The sequence below is a fragment of the Netta rufina genome, assembly GCF_964035555.1.
Source record: "Netta rufina genome assembly, chromosome: 4".
Taxonomy (NCBI): domain Eukaryota; kingdom Metazoa; phylum Chordata; class Aves; order Anseriformes; family Anatidae; genus Netta; species Netta rufina.
This window is the reverse complement of record NC_140127.1, coordinates 67,544,709-67,569,754: the sequence shown is the minus strand read 5'-3', so window position 1 is coordinate 67,569,754 and position 25,046 is coordinate 67,544,709. Positions and strand designations below refer to the sequence as shown.

At 38.7% G+C, this 25,046-nt stretch overlaps 1 protein-coding gene across 2 annotated transcripts in view; it reads left to right on the top strand.

The window, feature by feature from the left end:
• Positions 1-7,066: 7,066 nt before the first annotated feature.
• The window catches only part of RGS12 (regulator of G protein signaling 12), a gene marked incomplete at both ends in the record, with an annotated part of 81,121 nt that continues 63,141 nt past the window's right edge, over positions 7,067-25,046 (top strand). For both annotated transcript variants that reach the window (XM_084285689.1, XM_084285688.1), the window contains one exon: positions 7,067-8,923. In XM_084285689.1, the coding sequence (XP_084141815.1) occupies positions 7,067-8,923 (1,857 nt within the window). The remainder of the gene's footprint in view (positions 8,924-25,046) is intronic.

Genomic DNA, 25,046 nt, shown 5'->3' with positions numbered 1-25,046 from the left:
TCAGTCTGAACTACATGGGTCACTGATCTTCCCTTCTGCAGAGAAGCAGGTGGGCTAAGTCGATGCTAGATCTGTTAAGGTAGCATGAAAGGCAGAAGTAATTGCAACAGACATATAGTCTTGACAACCTCACATGGAAGCTGGAAATAATTGAGTTATTAAGGGATGACAAACCAGCACGGTTTACAAAATTAGAAGGCTATTGTTTTCCTTGTGAAATCTTCCTAGTCAAAGGGATAATTAACTATTTGGGTAACTTTAGATCTCTAGAGTATTTTGAAAACTATTGTACTATCCTTTACCTGAGGGTTAGAATCAATAAATTTTCCTTTTTATGTTTTGGGTTTTTGGCTTCCCTAAACAATGAATAATTAGTTTTATGTGACATAGTGTCTGGAGAAGTTAGCAGATCTGTCGTGTAATTTTACACTAACCATAATACAATGTATTCTGAGAGGATGAAGAAAAGAAATAGCACTTATTTTATTCAATTAATTTTCCTCTTTGGAAGCTTTTCTTATTAAACTTATTATGAGAACAAAACTGGGATCTAACTTGATCTGAAATATTTCTTGTTGGTAGAAATCTGTTTGCTATGGACTTACAAGGAAAATAGAAGCAGAATGAGAAGTTGGGGATAGGATTGGAAGAGCAGGATCATTTATTTTTCCCTTTTCTTTTGGCCTGTGGTTTTATTTTTCCCCAAAATCTCCAGTACACTGAAAGCACTTGAGAAATGGCAGGGGATATTAAGAAACAATTTCCTGGACTAGATAAAAATTAAAGAAAATACTGAAGGTAAACCATCAAGCCACAATTTAAAACTTAAAAGTTTTCTTACAGACAAGCCAGTGGCATTGAGTTGTAGGTTATATGTCCTGTTCTGGGGAAAAGAATCTGAAAAAAAAGACGAGCACTGTCCTTCTCCTTGTGACTGATGGGTTCAGCTCCATTTCAGGTTTTCTTTGCCTAGAGATAGCCATAGAAATGAATAAACCCCCTATGCTCAAAGTATTTCTACAGGCCCTTTCTCACAATTTAAGATCACAATTTTCCTAAAGTGTATAGATTACAAAAACCTCTCAGGTTTTGTAGGAAAGGCAAACACAGTTGGTTAATTCTTCCCTTCTCCTAGACCTTATATTCCTTGGGAGCCTCATAACTGATGTTCACTTTTCTTTGTATCATCTTCCCCTTTTCCCATTTCCCCTGTTTCAGTAACACTTTTCTAGTCTTTCCCAAAAGAGCTGATGGCAACATGTGGTGAGAACTTGCCAGCTGTATCATGCGGGCCTCGATGGTAAAGCCCAGCTCTACCCCTAGCCCTTGTAGGGCTTGCTTCTCCTTCCCCCAGTGCCCCAAAGGCAGGGCTCCTGCTGGATGTGCCCCCCAAGCCCTACCCCACTCTCAACACCATTTCGGAGCCACAGGTTGTGCTTCTCTACCCACTGCCTTCGGAGCAGATTTCACATCCTCAGATGTGAACCGGCTCCAGGCCACTGCTGTGAGCCCTTCCCTTCCCTTCCCTTCCCTTCCCTTCCCTTCCCTTCCCTTCCCTTCCCTTCCCTTCCCTTCCCTTCCCTTCCCTTCCCTTCCCTTCCCTTCCCTTCCCTTCCCCTTCACTTTACTTTTCACTTCAATACACTTTTCACTTTTTCACTTCACTTTACCTTTCACTTTTCAATACACTTTTCACTTCACTTGTGACTTTTTCACTTCACTTTACTTTTCACTTTTCAATACACTTTTCACTTCACTTGTGACTTTTTCACTTCACTTCGTTTTTCATTTCGCTTCACCCGCCCAGTCCCGCCGCTGCGCCCCATTCGAAAGGGCGCCGGCAACGCGCGCTTGCGCATTCCCCTCCCCGAACAGGGGAGAAGTAAGAACTACACTACCCAGCATGCCCCGCGCGGCCCGCTCCCTGCGGTCTGAGGGAGCTGGCAGCTCGCAGGGCACGCCGGGAGCTGTAGTTCCTCGGCGGCGGGTATTGTCTCTCCCCGCTCTCTGTCCGGGAAGCCGCCCGCCGGCCGTGCCGGGTGAGCGCGCTGACTGACGGCTCCTGGCAGCCAGTGGCCGCGGCGCGGGGCGGCGGAGCCCGGGGGCGGTCTCCTCGGTGACCGGGGGGGGAAGGTGGCGCCTCCCGGAGCGACCGGAGTCCTGAGGGGACCGAGGTGAGTGAGGGGGGCCGGGCGGGGCAGCCCCCAGCCCTGCTGCCCGGCTCTTTGGGACCGGGCTGGGGCGGGAGGAGGAGGAGAAAGGAGGGGGGGGCGACACAAAAAGGAAACAAAAAAAAAAGGAGCTCAGCCACCACCAACATCTCTTCGCTTTCTTAAGTACAACAAACGAACTAATCCGGATTGTAAGTGCGCGCCTGTTTATACAGCAGCTTTAGGAAACTTTGTCCTCGCTCGTCACGCCGCCCAGCAAAGCTGCGCCGTGCTCCCGGCGCTCCGCACCTTGGCTCCGCCGTGAGGGGAGGTTTCGTGGACAAATGTTTTTCAGCCTGCTGTTGCTGATTCAAGTCGGTGTTTCTTGAATGATCGCGCTAGGTGCGCTTAATAATGACTTTCTGGCGGAGCGGTCTCGCAGGAACCATAATGGTATGTTTTGCCAATTGGGGAATGCTGATAGGGGATGAAAACTGTCCCGCCCAAGCTCCCGAACAACTGGTAGCTGTCTTCGACAGTTTGTCCTGTTACATTTCTTGTGTAACTTGTCTATAAACGCATACCGCATTTTAATAGCGAGTGGAATTCAAATTTTACAGCTTCGTTTGGTCTTTGTAGTAGCATCGCTTGTGAAAGTCGGTTTTGCGTTAATGAGTAGAGCGAGATGCTGAACAAGGAGTGTTGCAGTGCTCCAAGACTCATGTGAAGGGTGAGGGAACAGTCTTTCTCCTCTCTGTTTCTACTTTGCACAGTTTATCCTCGTACAGTCTCGCCATTGAGAAACAAAATGAAGCCAAGTTCTCTGCCTCTCCAAAAAACCCCACCACCACCCCCAAAAAAGCACGTTAACTTGGTTACGGCAGTAATGCACGTTCCCAAAGGCTTCACAAAATGGGCTGGTGGTCAGCAGTGTTGTCTTAATTTCCACGTTCTCCTTCACGTAACTGCTTTCACGTACCCACTGTAACCGTTAAGGTTGCAGGCTAAGTTAGGAGTAAATCTCCTGTTTCTGTTTGCTCCTTTGTTGCTATGAGTTAGTAGGAGCAGGAAGCTAATCACCTCTCTCCCTTGAAAGTAAGCAAATTAGTATTTCCTCTGTAGGAGAGAGCTCAAGAGATGTCAAGCTAGCACGGATATGTAAAAACATTACATAAAGAAATTCAGTGTCTGGGGGATAAAGTACAGCTCAACAGGAACTGGTATTTTTGGTGTTTTCTGTCTCAAAAATAAATGGTTTCAATGGTAGATCAGATTGTGTGCTGGTTTTGTTTGGCACTTTTGCGACAAAGCTGATGTATATGGGCCAATTATGTCATTTCACAGACTTGAACAACTCTTAATTTGTATGGGTTAGTGTTTCTGTCTGAAATGTCCTTTGCAATATTTTTTTAGTTATTAAACTCTTATTTGTTCTGCGTCCTGTTACTGAGCTGTGTTGGTACAAATTCTGCTAAGCTTTCTGAAATCATAGCAGTAATTTTGTTTTCAATGTTTTTCAAATGATAGCAGTAATTCCGTATTTTCAGTGTCTTTGTGACATTTCAATGCACTTACTAAGCTATGTCATTTGCATAAGTTTTAGTTACTGTGTGTTACAAATTATTCAGCTTTTCTTTTGCTGAGTCCTGTTTTCTCATTTAAAATGCATATATCCTCCTGACTGATACTCATTAGTGTGTTTTGCTACTGTACAGACTTTCTTTTCTCTTAAGGCTTACTTTGTCATTCTTAGTGGTAGCAGAAAGTCAAAGCAAGCTTGGCCATGTGTTTTATCATGGTGTAAGCATTTTTCTGACCTACTGTATGTGATTGAATCACATAACATAGTTATGCTATCAAAGTAATAAAATTCAGTGCCATGACTATTAGAATTACAGCAGCATATTAGTGTTAGTCTTGGTAAGATTCAGCATTGTTCTGAAAACCAACAGCCCACTTTTATCTTTGGTTACATGTGACAAGTTACACAGGTTACATTGTTCCCTAACAATTTCACCTTTTAGCAAACATGCAGACATACAAAGCTTTCTATCAGCGCTCTGGGTGCATTACACATTTTGTAATCTCTTACAGTAGAAGATTATTCAGGTGCGGTTGCTTTGAAACCATGGAAGTTTGTGCCAATTTTGTGCCATATCTCTCTAGCTCCAGGTTTCAAGTCTGCAAAGAAATAAAAAAGAAAACTTAGGCAATTAGAAAACTCAGCTTTTTAATCAGGCTGTAAGATGCATATATTTTATAACGCATTTGTTAACAGTTTGTAACACAACCCTCCACTCTTGGCATCTCCCTGCTTATGAAAAACATTATTTTTGAAAATTTTCCATTTGTCTGTCGTGCCATTGTTGTAGTAAAGCATATTTCAGTGCTGAGGGTTCTTGCAGAAGAGCCACATTGGTCCTTTGTCCTCAAGTTTCTTAGATAAATTCTGTGAGCAGTTATTTCTCATGGCTGTAATAGCCGCAAATAATGCACAATAATATTCAGCTGCTGAGGTCAAGAAGTGATAGCTTTTCCAGTGATGTAAACATTTTTTTTTCTTTTAAGTGTCTTTAAGTGTCTGTATGTATGTCTGTATATATTATATATGTATTAAGATTTGAGAATAAAGGACTTCTCACTCTTAATTTTACCCACACGGAATTACACAAATAAATTATAGCTATAAGTCTTCACAGCTCTGGGACCTCGTCACTAGAGACAAGTAATGTGGTGTAAGCAGCCTCCTGTTTTGTTTTTATGGTCATCGTAGGTTTTGGAATGACATTCCCTTATCAGGCGTTATCCCCTGCAATAAATGCTTGATGTGTAAGGGGCAGAGGTTAGGAAGGCAAGGAGATAAATCGACTCTGGAATAGAGTTAGAGTCCTCACAGCAAGTGCAGGATGGTGAGGTAGGACAGTTTGCTTCCTCCCAAGAGCAGCCTAACTATGTTTTCATCAAGTTTTATTTTTTAAGTCGTATTTAGGATTAATTTTTATTGATTAGAAAGATAGCTAAGATAGTTGAAAGACCTTTTTTTTTTTTTTTTTTGTATCAGCTACCTCAGTGTTACAGTACAGATTTTTTTTTTTTTTTTTGCGACTCCTGCTTTTTATATTTTTTGATCAGATTATAAATAATCTAATACTCTTCTAATTGTTTCCTTTCCTCTTGCAAGCTAGTACCACACTTTTTAGTGCCAGAAATCATGGTGCTTTCTGTTAACTGGTTTAGCAGCACAGTGTTGGGGGGCACCCAAGGGATGCATTAGGGTATTTTCCAGACAATGGAGAACAGAAATGTTCATTCAAAGATGAATTAAAATGTGTATATACCCATACTCCTAGTTAGCAGATATTTATTTACTGTTAGGCATTTGTTGTTACAGTCAGTTGCTTTTGTTGTTGTTGAAGAAGTATATCTTGCACAGGTTCACTGACGTTTAATGAGTACCCTCAGAAAGTGCCAGACCTATTTGTAGAGAGCTGAAGGCGCAGCAGTCTCTGAGGTCGTAAGTTTAGCCTCAACAGGAAAAGGCAGACTTCTTATTGAGACACAAGACTGGATGCGAGTTGACAGGGGTCTTTTACAGCAATGTGTGAGCCTGGTTAAATGTTTCCATAGCATTTCTTGTGTTATGATTTCCATCTAAAGGTTAAGTGTGAAGTTTCATTACTTTGTAAATCCAAGTTATTTTCTCAAATTACGGAGGAACTCTAGTTATTGAAACTAGATAATTGCTATATTAAAACGATTTGCAGAAACAATACTACGTTACCAATTGCAGCTGCTCCATGGAGACTGTAAAATCTGATGTCCCTTTGTTCAAGAAAATACAGACTAAACCCCCAAAGTAAAGTCAAACCTACTTAGGGAAGCCTTTCTAAAACAATGGAACTTACCTGGGTATAATTTGGATGAGACATCCAAACTGCAGTGTCAACACCAAAATGTAATGAAACCTACCTGTTCTTGCTGTTCCTATAAAGCTGCTTTATCTTAATTGTAGTCATGAATCTGCTGCTGACTAGATTAATACTGGCAGCATTTGGAGTTCCTTCTTTTTTTTTCTTTTTTTTTTGGAAGCTTTTATCTAAACTAAAACATATGGATGTTGGAATGACTGAAATGCAATTTTTATAGTGTTTGCTTTCTGAGAAGTTATTTTTGAGTAAATTTATTGATTGGTATGACAGTAAATCTGATTTCAGTTCCCTTTGGTCTCTATATGATTGAATGCCCATTTATTGCTATATATGCAAATGGAATACATGTGCGAATGGCGAAGTCTGAGATACTTCAGGTTACCTTTACAATGAGCCAGGCATTAGCTATTTTAGGTACTTGTTTCTCTACCTTGAATATATAGAGGGGGTGATAAGTAGACATTACCTAACTTTAAGATGCCTGGGAAAGGGCAGATGAGCTTCATCCAGGATTTTCATTGTGCTGTAAGGTGGTGGTATCCCAGTGGTGCAGTAAGACAGAAGTTATCTGAATAGTAGGTAAAATGCCTTGGGGAAGACATAACGTGACATAGTGTAAGATTGCCGGGCTGTACATCTGAAGACTTAGATCCTGTTCTTAGTTTTGCCGTTAAATTACTTTGTCATTTTGGACAACCACTTCATTTGCATTTGCTACTGCTTTGTCATTAATAAAATGATGACTGTTCTTTCAAACTGTTTTGAGTGCTGTGTTAATCCTGTTGCAATAATTTTTGGTAGAATTCACTAGCAGTGGTTCTGAGTAGTAAAGTGAATCTTGGGTGCTAAAAAACTGAAATATGATTGAGAATTAACGTCTTTTTCTTTCTTTCTTTAGGGCTTCATCAGATGAAGGAGTGATACTGTGAAACATGACAAGATCCCGGAATATTTAAAAGTTTTCCTGTCTCAGGAAAAAAACCCAACATGTATAGACCAGGGGAGACGGTCAAACGTCGACTCAATATGCATGCCCCTCCTCGAATAAGGAGTGTGGAAGTTGCTAGAGGAAGAGCAGGCTATGGGTTTACCCTTTCTGGACAAGCTCCATGTGTTCTTAGTTGTGTTATGAAAGGAAGCCCTGCTGATTATGTTGGACTTAAAGCAGGAGATCAGATATTTGCTGTTAACGAAATTAATGTGAAAAAGGCCTCTCATGAAGATGTAGTGAAACTTATTGGAAAATGTTCTGGAGTCCTCCACATGGTCATTGCTGAAGGGATTAGTCATATAGATTCATGTTCAAGTGATGAAGAAGTTGGCTTTTATGATGGAAAGGGGTGGCTGAAGCCTAAACCTGACTCTAAAGCTCTAGGCATAAACAGAGCAGAGAAAGTTGTTGAAGAAATGCAGTCTGGTGGCATTTTCAACATGATCTTCGAGAATCCTAGTCTTTGTGCTGGTAACTCAGATAATTCCACACCAAAACAAAGATCATTTTCAGATTCTGCTGCTATTAAATATGAAACTGGAAATGAAAGTCTAAGCAATCCAAACCTACTGTCAAAGGAAGAAATGTCCAAGGTCCCGAATGATGATTCGGTTTTTAGAATTGGACTGGAGAGTGCAGAAGACTTTGGACTAGATGCAAGCATTTTAAATGTTGCCATGATTGTAGGCTACCTAGGCTCAATCGAACTTCCTTCAACAACCTCAAATTTGGAAAATGAGAGTTTGCAGGCTATTCGTGGGTGCATGAGGCGTCTACGGGCGGAACAAAAAATCCATTCGTTAGTGATGATGAAGATAATGCACGATTGTATTCAGCTCTGCAGTGACAAATCAGGTGTGGTGGCAGAATACCCTGCGGAGAAACTGGCATTCAGCGCTGTTTGCCCCGACGATAGAAGATTCTTTGGATTAGTTACAATGCAGACAAATGACGATGCGAGCTTGGCTCAGGAAGATGAAGGGGTTCTGAGGACATCTTGCCATGTCTTTATGGTGGATCCAGACTTATTTCATCATAAAATTCATCAAGGCATAGCAAGACGTTTTGGACTGGAATGTACAGCAGATCCAGACACAAATGGCTGTCTGGAGTTTCCAACATCATCTCTACCTGTTCTTCAGTTTATTTCTGTCCTGTACAGGGATATGGGGGAATTGATTGAGGGAATGCGTGCACGGGCTTTTCTTGATGGTGATGCAGATGCTCATCAGAATAACAGCACAAGTAGTAACAGTGATAGCGGAATTGGGAATTTTAATCAAGAAGAAAAGAATAACAGAGTTCTGGTGGTTGATTTGGGGAGCAATCCAAGTAAACATATTCCCAACAGCATATGGGAAAATCCGGTTGGAAGGGGACAAAATCAGTCTGCTTCCCATTGGAATGGCTTCTGTCACGAACAGGAAGGAAACATTCCTTTGGAAGTAATTCAGAATGATAAGTCCCAAAATTTAAACAAGCACTTATGTCCTTCTGCCCGTATCGAAGTTCCACTGGTTTCCTCCCGAAATTCAGTACCCCCATCAAAGAAAAGCGCTGCAGGCGTGGGCAATCAAAGGTGGTTGCCCGTGCATGTTTTACAAGAGTGGCAGCATGGAAATGCTAGCGACCAGGAGTCTTACACTGATTCTACAGACGGCTGGTCAAGTGTGAACTGCGGGACTCTCCCCCCTCCAATGAGTAAGATTCCAGCTGACAGATACAGAGTCGATGGCAGCTTTGGTCAGCCGCAGTTAAAATCTCATAAAAATGAATGGTCCAAGAAGATGTTTTGCATGCAAAACAAATTTGGCCCTCCGCACAGTGTTAGGAAGTCTAAAGAAGATAAAAAGGTAAGAAAATGTTGGTACTGGTTCCTAAAAACCAAAATACTACTCCAACCCTATGGTATTTAAGTCCATGACATCTCCGTACTGAAACTTAAATTTATATTATTATATTATTATCATTTTACAGCATTTCAGATGAAGAAAATAATATGGCTCCCTTTCCTTTTTAGAGACTTTGTGTATTCCTGTTTAATTGAGTGCAGCTCTGGAGTCGTACTTCTGCTGGAAGCGTTGTCTATTAGAGCTTTCTCACATTTCTTCTTGTCTTTTCATTGTTTCCAAATGTTGTCGTGGCATTGCAATAAAAGGAGACATGACATTCTAGCAACTGCAGTTCCTTCTGACCTCCAGCAGCAAAAGAATGGAAACAGTCTGGATCTTCAGTCTGATTGCTTCTTTTTTTTTTTTTTAAGAAGGCTGGCTTGCCACTGTCATCATTTTAGTGATATCTATTTTTATAGATATGTGGTCTAATCATTAGTCTAAGACTTGCTATAAACTTTTAACAAAAGAAGGTAATTTTAATGTCATGAAAATACACTCTGGCAAACATCTCAGTAGAAGCGGTATTAAACCTATATTAAAGGATAGTCGTTAATGATTATTTTAACGTCCATTATTAGGTCACAAATCTAATACACTGCCAGTAAACCGTAGTTCAGATTTTATTCCACACTACTGCCCTATCTACTTGTTTTGACTACCATTGGGCTTCTATAAACCAAAGCAAGAAGACTTAAGATAATAATAATAGTAATAAAACTGCGTGGAAGGAATATCCAGTATAATTACACACTGTTCCCTTTGCCACATACATGTTCTCCTGGTGAGGGAACTAATCTCATGGGAGTCTGCAGTTGATAACTGGGATTCTAGTGAAGTGGAGGTCATCAGTGCTACATTAAAAGAATTAATGGCAAGGAGTTGTGTTTGAAACATTTGCTGACTCCAGGGGAAGACAGAACCTCATGCTCCAAATTAGTCTTCAAGAATTATTGTTCTTTCATCAGCTTATATAATTGATTCAAGTCTCCGTCATGTTACCTTCATCTATTTATGGAAAAAAAGGAAAATTTTCACCTGATTAAAAATATCCAACTGTTGCTCTCTATGTAAAGTGAGTGACAGTATGGATTCATTAGTTGTTTCAAACCGTTAGAGACAAAATCTTTGCATTGCTTTGATGCTTGACCATAGATTTTTTGGGGGGGCTAAAACGCAAAACTTTAGAACATTTTGGTTTTGGTGTTGAAAAGATTCGTTTTTATTGCTTTTCTTTCATGGTGAAGCCAGTAACTTTCACAAACATCCTAAAACTGATAAGTACATAATTATGCACACTAGTTTATTTTTTCTTATATATTTTTAAGATAAACTGACTGCAACCCAGTGTTTTCCAGACCTGCAGTAATGTATTGAATATCAAATGATCTTAAACACAAGGTGTTTCATGCTTTTCCAAAAAACACAAACCAACCAACCAAACAAACAAAAAACCACAAACAAATAGAAATTATGCAAACAGAAACGCTTCATTTGTAAGCAGCACCCACCCTAGCATTGAGTTCATGGTCTGCTTGCCAAGAGGTTTGCTGATGGGCCAAGGAAAAGGTCCCTCTAGACACAGTCCCTGCACCATGTGTGTTGTGAACGTGGGTCCCAAGCACTCTTTGGGAACTGGAGAGCTTCAGCTGCAGGTACTGCACCAGCTGCCAAGGGATGCTGGGGAAACTCCTCGAGGGTCTCTGCAACAACTTTGTTACTGCCATGTTGTCCGTGATTGTCATATGGATGGGATTTTTTTGAGGATTAAAACTCACAATTTTTTTTTTTAAATTCTTGAAACATTTTCTGGAAGTCAAGAACATACTAATGAGAATCACATTGAAAATTTTACACTTTAAAAGGAAAGATGTTCTATATGTGGGTGAACTGAAATAGTAAATCACCTGCTATATCACTCGGACCAGCATATACCAGAATATATGTTCCAACATAAAATACTTTGATTACTCTTCCCTTTTAAGTGCATTTTCTAGTAAAATAAGTATTCTATTCTTTGATTAACAATAAATTTGTTTGCAAAAGAGATGTTTAAAATGTTCGTACGTGGCTTTAGCCTTTAGTCTCATTGAGGCAACAGAACCTCTTCTGCATTTTAATTTTTCATTGGTATTATTGAAGGCTATTGAAACAAATGAGGAATACTCATGAAGGTCTTGAAATCATTTGCTGGCATGAGTCGCAAACACTTAGTGTTTGTCGTGGTTTAACCCGACCGGCAGCTAAACACCACGCAGCCGTTCGCTCACCCTCCCCCCTCCCTCTCTGGGACGGGGGAGAGAAATGGAAAGTGAAGCCCGTGAGTTGAGATAAAGACAGTTTAATAAGACAGGAAAAAAAAATAACAAAAATAATAATAACAATAATAATAATGATGATACAATGGGGATAATACGAAAGTAATAATAGTATGTACAAACAAGTGATGCACAATGCAATTGCTCACCACCCGCTGACCGATGCCCAGCCTAACCCCGAGCAGTCCGGCCCCCTCCCCCCGGCTAGCCACCCCTATATATTGTTTAGCATGACGTCAGATGGTATGGAATACCCCTTTGGCTAGTTTGGGTCACCTGTCCTGGGTCTGTCCCCTCCCAGCTCTTACTGCACCCCCCAGCCTGCCCGTTGGCAGGACAGAGCAAAGGCTGAGATGTCCTTGGCTTAGTATAAGCACTGCTCTGCAACAATTAAAGCATCGGGGTGTTATCAGCACTCTTCTCATTCTAAGCCAAAACACAGCATTCCACCAGCTACTAGGAAGAAAATTAATTCTGTGCTAACTGAAACCAGGACAGTGTTATTCAGAATAATTCATAGAGATGGAGTAGTAACGTGTTCTCACCTTAATGAAAATAGTCAGGGAACACTATGTTATGGATCACCATACTTCTGTGCTTTTGTAGCTACTGCAGAAATAGGGAAAGTCTCAGATTTTGTATATTAGAGTATGAATTTGCTGTTCATAATAGAATGATATCCAGAAATTCAGACTTTTTTTTTTTGCTTTGTGCGGAGAGAAATTTTGTCTATTCCAAAACATTGTTCTGATGGGTTAGATGCTATATTCTAGAAAACTATACATCCTCACCATATTGTGATCTTTTTAAGGGATAAGGATTGATTTTACACGGCCTGCTCAGACACATTCCAGCCACGGAATCGTAGAATCATAGGATGACTGGGGCTGGAAGGGACCTTGGAGACCATCCAGTTCCACCCCCCTGCCATGGGCAGGGATGCAGCCTACTAGAATGAAGTGTATAAAGTGGCCATGTGGGATTCTGTTCATATTTTTATAACCTAGTGGCTGAATCTAATCTGAATCTAATGTTTAATTTGTCAGAGCAGCCTTTAAATTGCTTTTTAATTGGGTGCTTTTTTTTTTTTTTTTTTTTTTTTTTGTCCTTTACATTAGTATTGAAGGATAATATACCCTACAAGTGGGAATGTCCAGAAACCACCAGAAGGCAAAAAGATAACCAAGGCTAGAGTTTTTTGAGCTGGACTCTACACATCCATATTGCATGCTGTCTTCCTTGGAGCTGTCATTGCACGCTCTCGTTACACTCTGGGGAAAGGACACAAGTCCCTGGGTGCAATTTGGATCCAGCAGAATTGCTATGCAGCTAAACAGTGGTGATCAGAGCATGCTGTATAGCAAAATATGCTGTCCTGTACAGTGCTAGTTGGGAAAAAGAAAGGCATAAACTCTTTTATAGCTGCACCTATAAAATAATTGTGAATTGTACAAAGCACAAGTGTAGGTGTAAGAAAGCTCTGTATAGCCACTTGAGGTTACACTTGCAGAACTGGGTAAGTTTATCTTCTGGGTAGGAATATATATGATGTTTCTGACTTCGGGTTGCAAGGACATAAATGCGTTTTCTCAGCTTTATTTTCCCTTCGGTGTTGTAGTCCCTTAATGATTTTTTTTTTCAGCTATTGAATTAGAATTGAAGTTAATTTTGTGATAATTTGCAAAAACACAAGTTTTTTTTTAATGTTAATAAGTGTTATATGGCTACAAAGCCTTTTAAAGTTCAATATAAGTACAAATAGGAGAAAAAATTCAAATTGCCTAATTTGATTAAATATCACTAGATAGCATGGCTTTTGTTGTTCTTGTTTTTCTTTTGCTTTATAATGTTATTGTAAAGATTTTATCCTTAAATTATTGAATGTGTATACTCTAATAATGCCTGTATTTATTTATTTTTTTTTCTAATCCCTATTTTTTAAACGGGTTGTTATACACGGAAGAGGAGATTTGGGAGTTCATCTAGGAAATTTCAGTTCTATTCCACCTCTTCTGATTTAGATTTCTTTTGGTATCTTTGCTCCCATGCACCTCTACAATCCTCTACAAAGCCTCTTAATCTAAAGCAAGTAGTGGGAGGCTTTGAATCTCAGCATGACTGAGGAAGATTTCTGGTAGGGAGAAGCGCCTGAATTACTGTAAGGATGATACTGCGTAGGGGCGTGTGGTTTAATGAGGTCTCCAAGAGTAGCAGATGAAGAGTCTCATTGTGGTTTCAGTGGGAATGGAATAATTCCTGCTCTCCTATTTGTTACTCCTTTTGCAGTGTGCTGCTTCTGTTGCCATTGCCTTGTTGTTTCCACCTTCAGCATTCCACCTACCGATCCTTCAGCGCAGTTTTGGGTTACACAAAAGAAAAGCGCCATAAGAAGTATGAAAACATCAGGGGATGTTAGGATTGGCAAGGGACTTGAGGAATTGCTGAACAGGGAAACATGTTGTCCCCTCTAGACTAAATTAATCTAATGCGTTTGATTTTGTTCAGCTCTCACTCTCTGATTTCGGGCTAGGGCCTGGCCAAAAATATGTCTAACTGTTACTGTTTTAAATTAAATTTTACTGGGAAAAAACTTTTTTTTTTTTTTTTTTCCTCTAGTGGAAAGCCTCATAACAGTCAGTTTAGACTTTGAGTTTTCTCTCTGTGAGGACAGAGACCTAGGCAGTGACCTCTCACAAGTTTGTTTTAATGTTGTGGAGGCAAACATAACATTTGAGAGCACAAGTGGTTTTGCAACCAGAGCTTAATAACTGCTATTTGGGTACTAGGTCTATTCCAAGTGAGTAGCGACAGAGGTACATGTATTAAAAAGGCTTTTAAAATTTTGAGTATTGCTTTTTAGAAACCCTTTTCTGCTTCACATTCGTTGTAAGACTTCTACCTTAAGAATGCTACAGATTGTGCTTGTGAGGAGTATCAATTTATGAATTAATGATATTTGTGGATCTTAGAGGAAGGAAAGATAGATAAATTCATTGTCTGAGACTCACTGAACAATAGTATTACATTTTTTTTTTTTTAACCCCCAAAATATATCAACTGCTTTGTAACCATCATGACTTAAGTTACTGAGAATATTGTAAGAACTTAGAATACAGGTAGCAATACCTGTCCTGGAGTTCACTAATACATCTTTGCCTGCTAATATATTTTCTGGGTTAGCTTTTACTGTTACTCTGTTTTGATCCGAAATTTATCTGTACTTTAGAACTGCTCTTTGACTTGTAGGTGAGTAAAACTTAAAAAGATACTCTGTTCAAGTTAAGAATAGAAAGATTTTATATTTTGATGATTTTTAAAAAAAATTGCTTCAAATCCAAGAACTACAGTTTTTAATGTTGGTAACTGGGTGGTGAACTAACTGAGAGGCAGATATTTGAGAGGCAAAGACAATGTTGGCAAAGCTTTGTGGTTCCCATATTTGTTTTTTTGTTGTATAATTACATGTGTTTTTTTTTTCCCTTTCCTCTACAGTTCTGTTCGCTCTCTCACTTAAGTTGTTCCACTCCAGCTGTTTATAAAGCTGAATTAATGGCAGATGGATTGCTATTCTTATGAAGTACAAGTTAATGTAAAACTTTGGAATTTGATCTGAGATATACATTATATACCTTAAAGACAACACAACTGAAATCCCAAATACCAAGCTAGATCAGAGAATGTGCTGATATGAATTATCTGCTCAGAGGTATCCTTGTGCAATAGGAGCTCTGATATACTTTGCCGTTCGAAAATTTAAAAACAATTGAATATTTAGAAATTTCCTGCAGCTTTCCATTTGTATTGTAATCTTTTAAAATAATGATTTTTAATAATGGCCAATTCAAGGATCTTTAAAATGTATAAAGATTTGCAATAACGCTAGGTGCTTTTCTCTGAAAAGCAAATCAAATAAAATCTGAAGAATAAGTGTCTTCAGAGCAATGTTGACTTTGTAGAAATCTCATTTCAAATTAAGGGGAGAGGGTATTTAAGGATTTCTGAATTTGAGTTGTGAAGCCACAAGGGAAGACGGCATCTTAAGAAACAAAGAGAAATATGAGAATAGTGTGGAGGAAAATAATTAGCACAGAATGAATTGAAGATTATTTGAAAATGGCTTTATTTTAAGTTTTTAGCATAGAAGCTTTAATATAGAGTTTATAAAATTAGTCTGTAGGCTAAGTGCTGTTACCTTCAAAAAGAAAAAAAAACAGAAATCCAAACTTGTGTTTATTATGTAGAATAAAGATCTTTAATTAACAGAAAGAAATACGGAATCTTTAAAACCCACCTGAAGTGTTTAAAAACATGAAGAAATTAATCTTAAAGAGAAAGGCTTGAAAATTCATTCCATCATTAAAATGGCAATTAAGACAAATTTGCAAAGAGAGTATCAGAGAAGATATTCTGCATCATCAAACCAAATTCTGGCTCTTTAAGGTAGTTGTGTTATCATTCTTCCCATACACTTAGCAGATCTACCTTTGAAAAATTTGTGTTTGCTCCTCGACTTCTGCAGGAAAATTATTCCAGGACATCACTATTATGATGTTAGAAACTTTGGTTTATCTTCCAGCCCGATGTCTTGCATAGGAGTTATATTCTCTTTGAGCTTTCATTTTATTGGATGGGGAATGCTAAATCTCTCAGTTCTGTGAATTAATGTTTCTTTCTTCTGATAATTTTAGTAGCCCTTTTCAGAAACTATTCTAGTTTAAATTCATTCTGGGAGACGGGTGACCAAAATTTCACACCAATTTCCTGATAACGGTTTCGTGTAATTGTAGTGTACATTTTCCAATCTCTATTGTAAATACCTCATATAATACCTCTTCATAGTATTTACTTTTTTTGTAGCCATATGGCACTGCTGGTTAATATTTGTTTTGTAAGAACAGGTCAGTAAGAACATCCCTATCTATCAGATGAGATATCCAATACTGAGGTCAATATCCTATTTTAGACACTGCCGAGGAGCAGCTGCTTAGAAAAACATGGAAAATGTATCCTAATTTTCAGCAACATGTGATTGAGAGGCTTTCCTCATGTGGAGACTGAATCCACAGCATTGTGTTTAATAACCTTTGTAAGCCTTTTCTCTTGAATTTGTTGTTTCTTAAACTCAGTTGTGCCTTTGGCATTCCTGATATATTTCACCTGACATATTTCACAGTTTAATAGAATGGAAAGTAGACAGTGCATAGTTGTATTTTCCAATATGATTTTGTTTCATACCTTCTAATATCTGTCATGAGAAATACTGAACAATCTAATTCCCTATTTATTTATTTATCTCTAGTCATGTAATTTTCTCTTAAATCTCACCCACCAATCACGAATTTTCGAGGTGGAAGTTAGCTTTGTCTCTTCCCATACAGAAGTTTTTACAGAATTGTAATCTTCATCCCTTATTTCTACTGTATTATTTTTGAGATCAGTTAACCGGAACTATAAGCAATTTTGAAAATGTGTTGGTATGTATTTATGAATATAAAGCTGATTTATTGTTTTCTTTTCCTTTTCTGATGATCCCTTATTTGCCTTTTTGGTTGTTACTGAGCATTGGGCCGTAGTTCCTTAATGTTCCTAGGTAATGTTTATGATAATTTGGAACCAGTTATTCTGTATCTACTTGAAATTTTCTTCGTGTTTTCCCTTGATATCCTCAGGCCTTTCTGCTCCCTTTCAGTTTCCAACCGATATAGGCTTCTAGCTCATACAATAAACTGTTATCTGGTTATACTGAAAAAATGATCTTACTTTTCCATCGGCATTAGTATCATCAATTTATTTATTTATTTTTAAAGAGAGTAGGGATAGCGCCATGATTTGGATGGTCGCTGTTCTGTGCCTGGTGTCCTTAGCAATGAGACAAGCAACAGGTTTTGTTTACTTGGTGCTCTGGTGTGACAGGACGGCCTCTTTTCGGTGTCTTGGTTATAGCATGGGCCTAACTGCCATCAAAGATGCTGCTGTAATGGTTAGAGGGTAGTGAAATGTCATTATTAAAGAGTTAAGATTAAACGTGATCAAATCCATGGACCAGTAATGGTGATTAATATTGTTTTAATCTTTTGTCACACTGCTGCCTCTTCTCCCCACACCCCCAAAGAAAAACAACAACCCCAAAGCCAGAATTGTAGTGTCATTAAAGCTTGTGGAAAGCTGTCTGTGATGTCTGAATGATGCTAGGCCTCTTTTAATTAGCCTGTCACCATCTAATTTGATTTTATGAGGTGATGTCAATCCATAATGGTGGCAGCAGCGCACCCTGAAGGGTGTTAATTCATTCTCTCCCCCCCCCCCCCCATATCATATGGAGCCTTTTCTCTCAGCATGCCTACCTATACCCTGGGGCTTTCTGTGTCTGTATCTGTTATGGTCCAGGGGAATGGACCACATCAAGCTCTCTTCTTATTTCCCTCCCAGATTCTTTTATGCCTTTGAGGATACGAGAGATCCAAACCCAACATACCGTATTATTTAATGCATCCTGTTCTCAGGCCCCACAGACCCTCTCTTTATAAGTCCTGCAACTCAGCACCGTTGCTTTTTAGGCAGAGGAACATTTGATGCTGGCTGATAGAAGGAGGGATGAAGGAAAGTCATGGCCTACAGTCTTGCCTGCTTTGCCTCGCTGTAGTGCAGGGACACCCAACTACCAGGACACAAAATCAGGAGAATGGAGGGTGATGGATGATAGGGGGCATCAGAGGAAGATTAAGAATCGCAGAATATCCCAAGTTGGAAGGGACCCACAAGGATCATCAAGTCCAACTCCTGGGTCCCCAAAGGACCACCCAAAAATTCAACCATATGTCTGTGAGCATTGTCCAAATGCTTCTGGAACTCCAGCAGCTCGGTGCCGTGACCGCTGCCCTGGGGAGCCTGTCCCAGTCCCCAACCACCCTTTGGGTACAGAACCTTTCCCTAACCCCCAGCCTGACCCTCCCCTGTCCCAGCTCCATGCTGTTCCCTCGGGTCCTGTCGCTGTCCCCAGAGAGCAGAGCTCAGCGCCTGCCCCTCTGCTCCGCTCGTGAGGGAGCTGCAGGCTGCCATGAGGCCTCCCCTCAGCCTGCTCTGCTCTGGGCTGAGCAAACCAAGGGACCTCAGCTGCTCCTCATACATCATCCCCTCTAGCCCCTTCCCCATCTTTGTAGCCCTCCTTTGGATGCTCTCTGATAATTTTATGTCCTTCTTAAACTGTGGCACCCAAAACTGTACGCAGTACACAGCTGCAGCATAGCAGGGCTTGAGATTTATAGTGATAGCAGAATAATATTTGTATCTATTTCTTTGTTCTTCCTTCCCCAAGACTTCCAGCATTACTTGATAGTTTTGCACTGACTACAAGAGATTACTGTGCCATCTGTGTTTCCTATAACTTCTCCTGAAATCTTAAAACTGTGTGGTTTTGTAAAGATGAACTCCTGCTTCGGCTTGACCCTTCTGTTGTTTTATATCCAAGAGTAAATTTGTCATGTTTTGAATATCCACAGAAGTTTCAAATTTTATGAACTCTGTGCATCTGGGTTCAGCACTAAAATGCTTATTATGCACTTTACCATACAAAGCCAAAGAGTCAAATCTAAAAGCAGAGAGAGTTTTTAAAAGCTTCCATAGCTGGAAATAGGAGTAGAACAAATACAAATGAGATGATTTTATAGTGGCAATAGTTAAAGGTTTGTTACACACAGAATGTAGTAAATTCTGTATTAATCGAACTCCCTAAACTGAGGCCTCTCTGAGGCCTAACTGAAGTGGTGTTCTTGTCTTTCAAAATCTGTGAATATCAGCATCCTTCTTTTGTTATGTAGTTTTCAGAGGTGTTTAATTAGAAATAAATACTCCAATTGACACTTGTACAGGCACTCATAGACAAAGTTCTGTTAAAAGAACCTGATTGATTGGACTTTTTAGGAGATAAAAAGGCTAATGTGGGGAATTGACTCTTGAACAGGGTGGCCAGTTGCCACCCAGTCAGAAGGAGAAAATTTCTGTCGAAGTGATTACGTATCAGTGACTTTTTTTTAGAGCTCTTAATACTTTGTATGTGACTTGCAAGTACCTTTTTTATTTTTTTTTTCCCCTTAAACATTTAAAAAAAAAAATGATTTCACTCATGTGCTTGTGCACTGCCTTGTGAAATTATCTTTCTTTGTGGAACAGTTTTGAAAGTGTTTGAAAACATCCTTATATAAATGTCGATGTTTGGGCTTGATAGAGTAGCAGATTTTCAACATTTTAGATTAGCTCCCCTTTTTACAGCTTACCTCTCCCTCTCTTCCTGCTCTTCCACACAGCATGCAAACTCTCTGGCTGATGAGCTTCATCCCATTTAGTTTCCCCTCGAGATCACAAACTGTAATGTGTTGTCCTTTAAATGATTAAATTGGCAAGATCTTGTGAAGCTGGCATTAGCCTTCACAGTTTTTCTTTCTCCTTTCTTCCCTTTCTGGATTCCTGCTCCCAGCTCCCTGTGTTGTTGCCTAGGAGCCTTGAATACCCAGCAAAACTCTCCCACTTGCTTAGCCTCTTGTACTTTGAAAGCTGCTGATGTCCTCTCCTTGTCACCTCTTTTCCACTCCTCCTAGCTTTTAAACAGGTGTCAGAGGAGAAAATTCTTAGTTTTTATTTATATTGAGGTATTGGATTAGAGGGCAGGATATGTTTAACTAGAGAGACACAATGACCATGCAGTACAAAAGGGAAATTTCAAGTTGTTTTGTGTGAGAGTTTGTTAAAAAGTTGTAATATTTGCTAATATATGCTTTCATATATTGTAATATATGAAAGGGTGTGGTACAGCGCATTCTAGAGCTGGGAATTTTCTTTAAGTTTATTGTAGATGTTTTCTAAAGGTGTTTGGTTTCTTTGGGTTCTGAATAATTGATAAGGTTTCATCAACTTGCTACTGTGCCCTCCTGCTCCAGGCTAGAGTATCACATTGAGGACCGCAGTTTCATGTTGCATTTCGTTGGTGCTACCAATTTAAAGAGGTCCTGTCATTCTCAATCCAGCAGTGGCAGTGTCCATCTTTGGTTGTATTGACATGGCTGTAGATCGATCTGAGTTACAAACAGGATAGCTTTAAGGTTCCAGTTTATTGTTAGTGGAGATGAGGGGACAGCCTGCTGCAGCCTGGGAGCTGGCAGGAGTGGTCAGAGTCCTTAACCCAGCACAGCTGCCAAAAAAAAAAAAAAAAAAAAAAAGAGTTATAGGGAACTAGTGCCTAACTTGTTTATGTTAAAATTCCTTCTAAGCACATCCATTTTCTTTCTTAGTCTTTAAAGAGCTAGATTTTTGCAAGTCACCTTGTAGTGGATCATTCTTGCTCTTTCTGGCCCTCCGTTTGCAGTCTGGCATGGCTCCTGTGCTTCTCAACTCCCTCTCTTTTGTTCATGCATCAGGTACAATGTTTTGCACTCTTGTATTTGTCTTTCTCCTGTACATATTTTTTGTTCTCAGAGAAATTGTTCTCACCTTGGACACATCCACAAGCTGCTGCTATATCAAATCTCTGCTGGTGAATTTTGTATTTAATACCTTGTTTGTAAAGTAGATTAAGATATAACTCACCCATGATGCCAAATAAGCGTGTTAAAATAATAATAATGTGTAAATATATATAATGTATTTGGAGGGAGAGAAAGTCTACAGTTTGGTCAGATGGATAGTTACCTCATGTGAATAAATTTGCACTTACCGATTCCTGTTAGCCTAAGGAAAAAAGGGAGGTCTAGTTATATATTAAAAAAAGATTATGCAAACCCATTCCTTGTCCTGTTTTTTTTTTTTTTTTTTTTTTTTCCTTTTTCTTTTTTCTCTTCTGATTATGCATTTGACTTGTATTTCTGTCTGTGCTAGATTGTGATTTGTATTTTGTTACAAGGATAGGAAAAGGAATGGTAAGTTTTTAGACTATCGCTGTGTCAATTCCTTTAATACATTTTTGGTTTTCCTCTTCATCTGTGGAATGGTAATAGGGTGAAGGCTTGTGGAGATACGGTCTTTTGTACTTTGACCATCATAGAGAGTAGCAGCAGGCATGTAAGTATCTGTATGGTGAAATGCAGAGGATGTATTGCTCTAGCACATGCTTTTCACTAATCAATTGGTTGTCACTAATCTCGGTGCTTTTCTGTTTGTTTCTGGATTCCTAAAATGAAGCCAACTGATAAATCATCAGATGGAGTAGAGTTTCTAATATTGTTCTGTAATAGGGTTTGTTTAGATTGACTTGAATATCTAGATTTTCTGAGAGCTCTGTTTTATAGATTCAGCAGCATTGCTTCTGGAAGAGAATCTTTAAGATACAGGAAATAGTTCTAGGGCAGGTGGGCAATCTGTATTTAAAACAAAACAAAACAAGCCAAAGCCACCGTTCATGAAGCAAATTTCAGTGTTTTAGTTGGGCAGCTAATGGTGAATGAGACAGTATTTTGTTGGTCATATAATGTACAGTTTTGAGTGTTTTAAGGTCCATTTAGTAACTTAAAAATATTTAATAGCGTAAGATTTTTAGAACTATGATAATTTCTTTATGGCTAATAGACTGCAAAATTGACATTAATATCAGTCATTGCACTAGCAATCTCTGTTTGATTAAAAGCTGTGGATTTCTTTAGCCATGCTGGTTAGTGTAATCTAGTTGCAATATTTGTGTTCCCTTTTCAAGTCATGGATGTTTTTATTTCCAGCTCTTCAGAGTCCCATGAAACACACTTGCCAAAATGTTGCTGCTGTCTGCTTAAGTTACAGTGTTTTGTTTGCATGTGTATACACAAGGCAATATTAAAATACTGAACTGAATTGATCTGAAGAAGACAATATACCTTCATAATCTGAATATCTGGAAAGGAGTCCAGAAAGGGTGAAAAGGAGGACTTCTGAGCACCATTGCCAGGAAATTAAATACTTTGTGAATTTTAGTTTATGTATATTTTTTAGCAATGTTTTTCTTAATTTCCAGGATTACTAATTTGGATTTTTGAAAGAAAGAGAGAAAGAGATTTTTGTCAGCTGAAAACATTTGTCTAATTGCAGTTGTTATCCAAATGGATTGAGGAAATTGTTAGCTTAGTGAACTTTTATATGTCATAATTATTTCTTATACCCTGTGTTGTTATCAGTCTTTTTTTCCTGCTCCTTATCTTTACCATAACATCCAGCGCTCAGTAGTGAGTTTTGTATAACAACGTCAAAAACCATAAAGAGAATGTTTGATTGGGTATTAATATTCTGTTGTCTCTTCTACTACTACACAATTTTCAAATGTTTTTATCCACTCTCCCTCTTTCTCTTTGTTATTTTTTCTGACCACAACTAGGTAAGCTGTATTTCCTTCTAAAATGGGGCATCTGGTGAGAATTAATGTTATCTAGAATCTGCTTCTCAGTGGAATATAATTAGCTTTGTCTTCAGGCGGTTTGTTCCTCTTCCTCCAATTTGTAATGTCACTGCTTTCTAATTTTTTTTCTTTCTGTGTTTGCTGGTTGACAGTCCCAGAATTGTACATGGCAATCTCTGCTTTATTAAAGATATATTAGATAGTTAATGTACTTTTTGGGCTGAATTAAAAAGAAAAGTGAAATGTATTCATTATATTCATGATTCAAAATAGATATGACTGCTATTGATAGTCTTTTTTTTTTTTTTCTTTGTTTCCTTTCACCATTTTCTAATGTCCTTTGGGTGTTGCATCTTATATTGGGAAAGACTTCAGAGACAATTAAGCTGAATCCATACTGGGTAGCTGTTTAATTAGTTTCAAAACACCAGTTGTACTCCCATTAATGATGGCATTCATTTCACTAGCCTTAGAATTTGCTGAGCTGTTCGTAGTCTGATCGCTAATTTACAGATTAAAAAATAAAGAATTCCAAAACAGGTCTGGTCATACGTGGCTAGTGATGAAGCCTGGAAGATGAATGGGTGTGTTTTTGCTGCTTTAACAGGAACATATGGACACAGGAGCTACCGTGTTAGTGCTCTGACACGCTGGGCAGTAATAGCAATGGATACTGCTGAATTTACTCAGGGGCTGATGTGGAACTCGCTGTTTGACACAGGTTAATGCATAATGTTACTTACATTTTGGACAGGAAGGACTGGGACTGACATGAGCCAAGTGCGAACCACTTCAGCGATACCTGCCTGGAGGAACAGATGATTTCAAAAGCTGCTCGGAAAGTTAGGAACTGTACTTGTTCTAGTGGGCGCTATCTGTGACAATTTACAGATAGCAACTTTCTTGTCTTCACATTTAGTTGACTGTGTTAGCAAAAACCATCTTAGCTTTTTTATACTGCAATTCTAAATGTTCTCTTAAAAACTTCAGAAGCTAATCTCCAGTTGCCAGATTTCCAGTTTTCCTTGGCAGAAGCTGCCCCATTTTTTTTTCTCACCCAATAAAAAAAAATAAAAATCTTACTAAATTGAAAGATGGGAGGGAAAGAGATTTCCTATAAAAATGGATCACTTCTAATACCGAATGAAGAAGCTGGAGTCTCACCTTGTTGCAGTGATGAACCTTGCTACATACTTTGGATCCAGATTCCTGTATCCTGTGTTATATCTTGACATTTCCAGGGGCTTTTAAACAATCTATTGTGAATAGTGGTGGCTGTCAGAGCTCTGTTGCTAAAGAATTGTAATGACTCTGTAGGAACAAATAAACAGGTAGACATCTTCTCTTGGATAGCTAATCTCTTATTGCAGCAAGGTGGTGGTATAATGTTCTTGATGTTCTCTACTTCTTGCAAGTGGTTGTTAGTTTGAAGTTCTAAGTGTGAAATTTATGATTGTTCTCTCCAGTAATGTGACACACAGAGATATTCAAACAAAAGATCAAAGGGATACCCACATATTCCAGAACTGAGAGCATAAAAAGTAGCCCAAAGGAAGAAACAGATAGAAAAATGCATTTTAGTAAATATTACAAAGCTGCCAATAAGCAACTATAAAAGTTCTAATAAATACTTTTGAAGCTTACTGTGGTGAAGAAAGATGCTGAAATGACCTAGAAGAAATTTTACCCTGAATTAAACTCCATTATTTTCTCAAGTGAAAGAGAACATCAGAAGACAGGAAGGAATTTTCCCCACACTGAATGTTACAGTGAAAGGAATCCAAAATTTCAGGCATATCATCACAAGTTTTCATAATGTAGTGAGTTTATGTACATCTGCTTAGCACCAGTCACTGACTGTGCCTACTGGTAGGTTTAAGCTTAAATTTTCCATTTGGCATAAAGTAGATATATACATGCTGAGTTGTTGTAGCTTAACCAACCTTTGGTTATTTTTTAAGGAGAAAGAGTACGATTATGGGGAAAACATAAAACCATTGCAGTACCAATTCTAGTCATGAAATATCAGAGTGAGGTAGTTTCTTTCTTCAGAATAAAAGAATAATGCATTTTGTTCTTTTGTTTTGTTCTGTATGATTTAACAAGTTGGATTTTACAGTAGCAAAACTCCAGAAAAAATGCATAGTGAAAACAAGATTTTTAAGAGAGGAAAAAGATTCCAACAGAAGCTGTGTGAGATGACTTCTAGGATGGCAATTTCCTATAGGAAGGACAAATATTTTCTCATTTTCTCATTTCATTAAACTCTATCTTTTAATGCTTACATGTAGCATGTGTGCACTTTAGCAACCTAAATGATGACTTGTGTTGATAAAGTAACTTAATGCTAAATAAGTGTTTGACTTGAGTCTGGAAAAGTACTTTCATATCTTTAATGATTTTAATACATGACTTT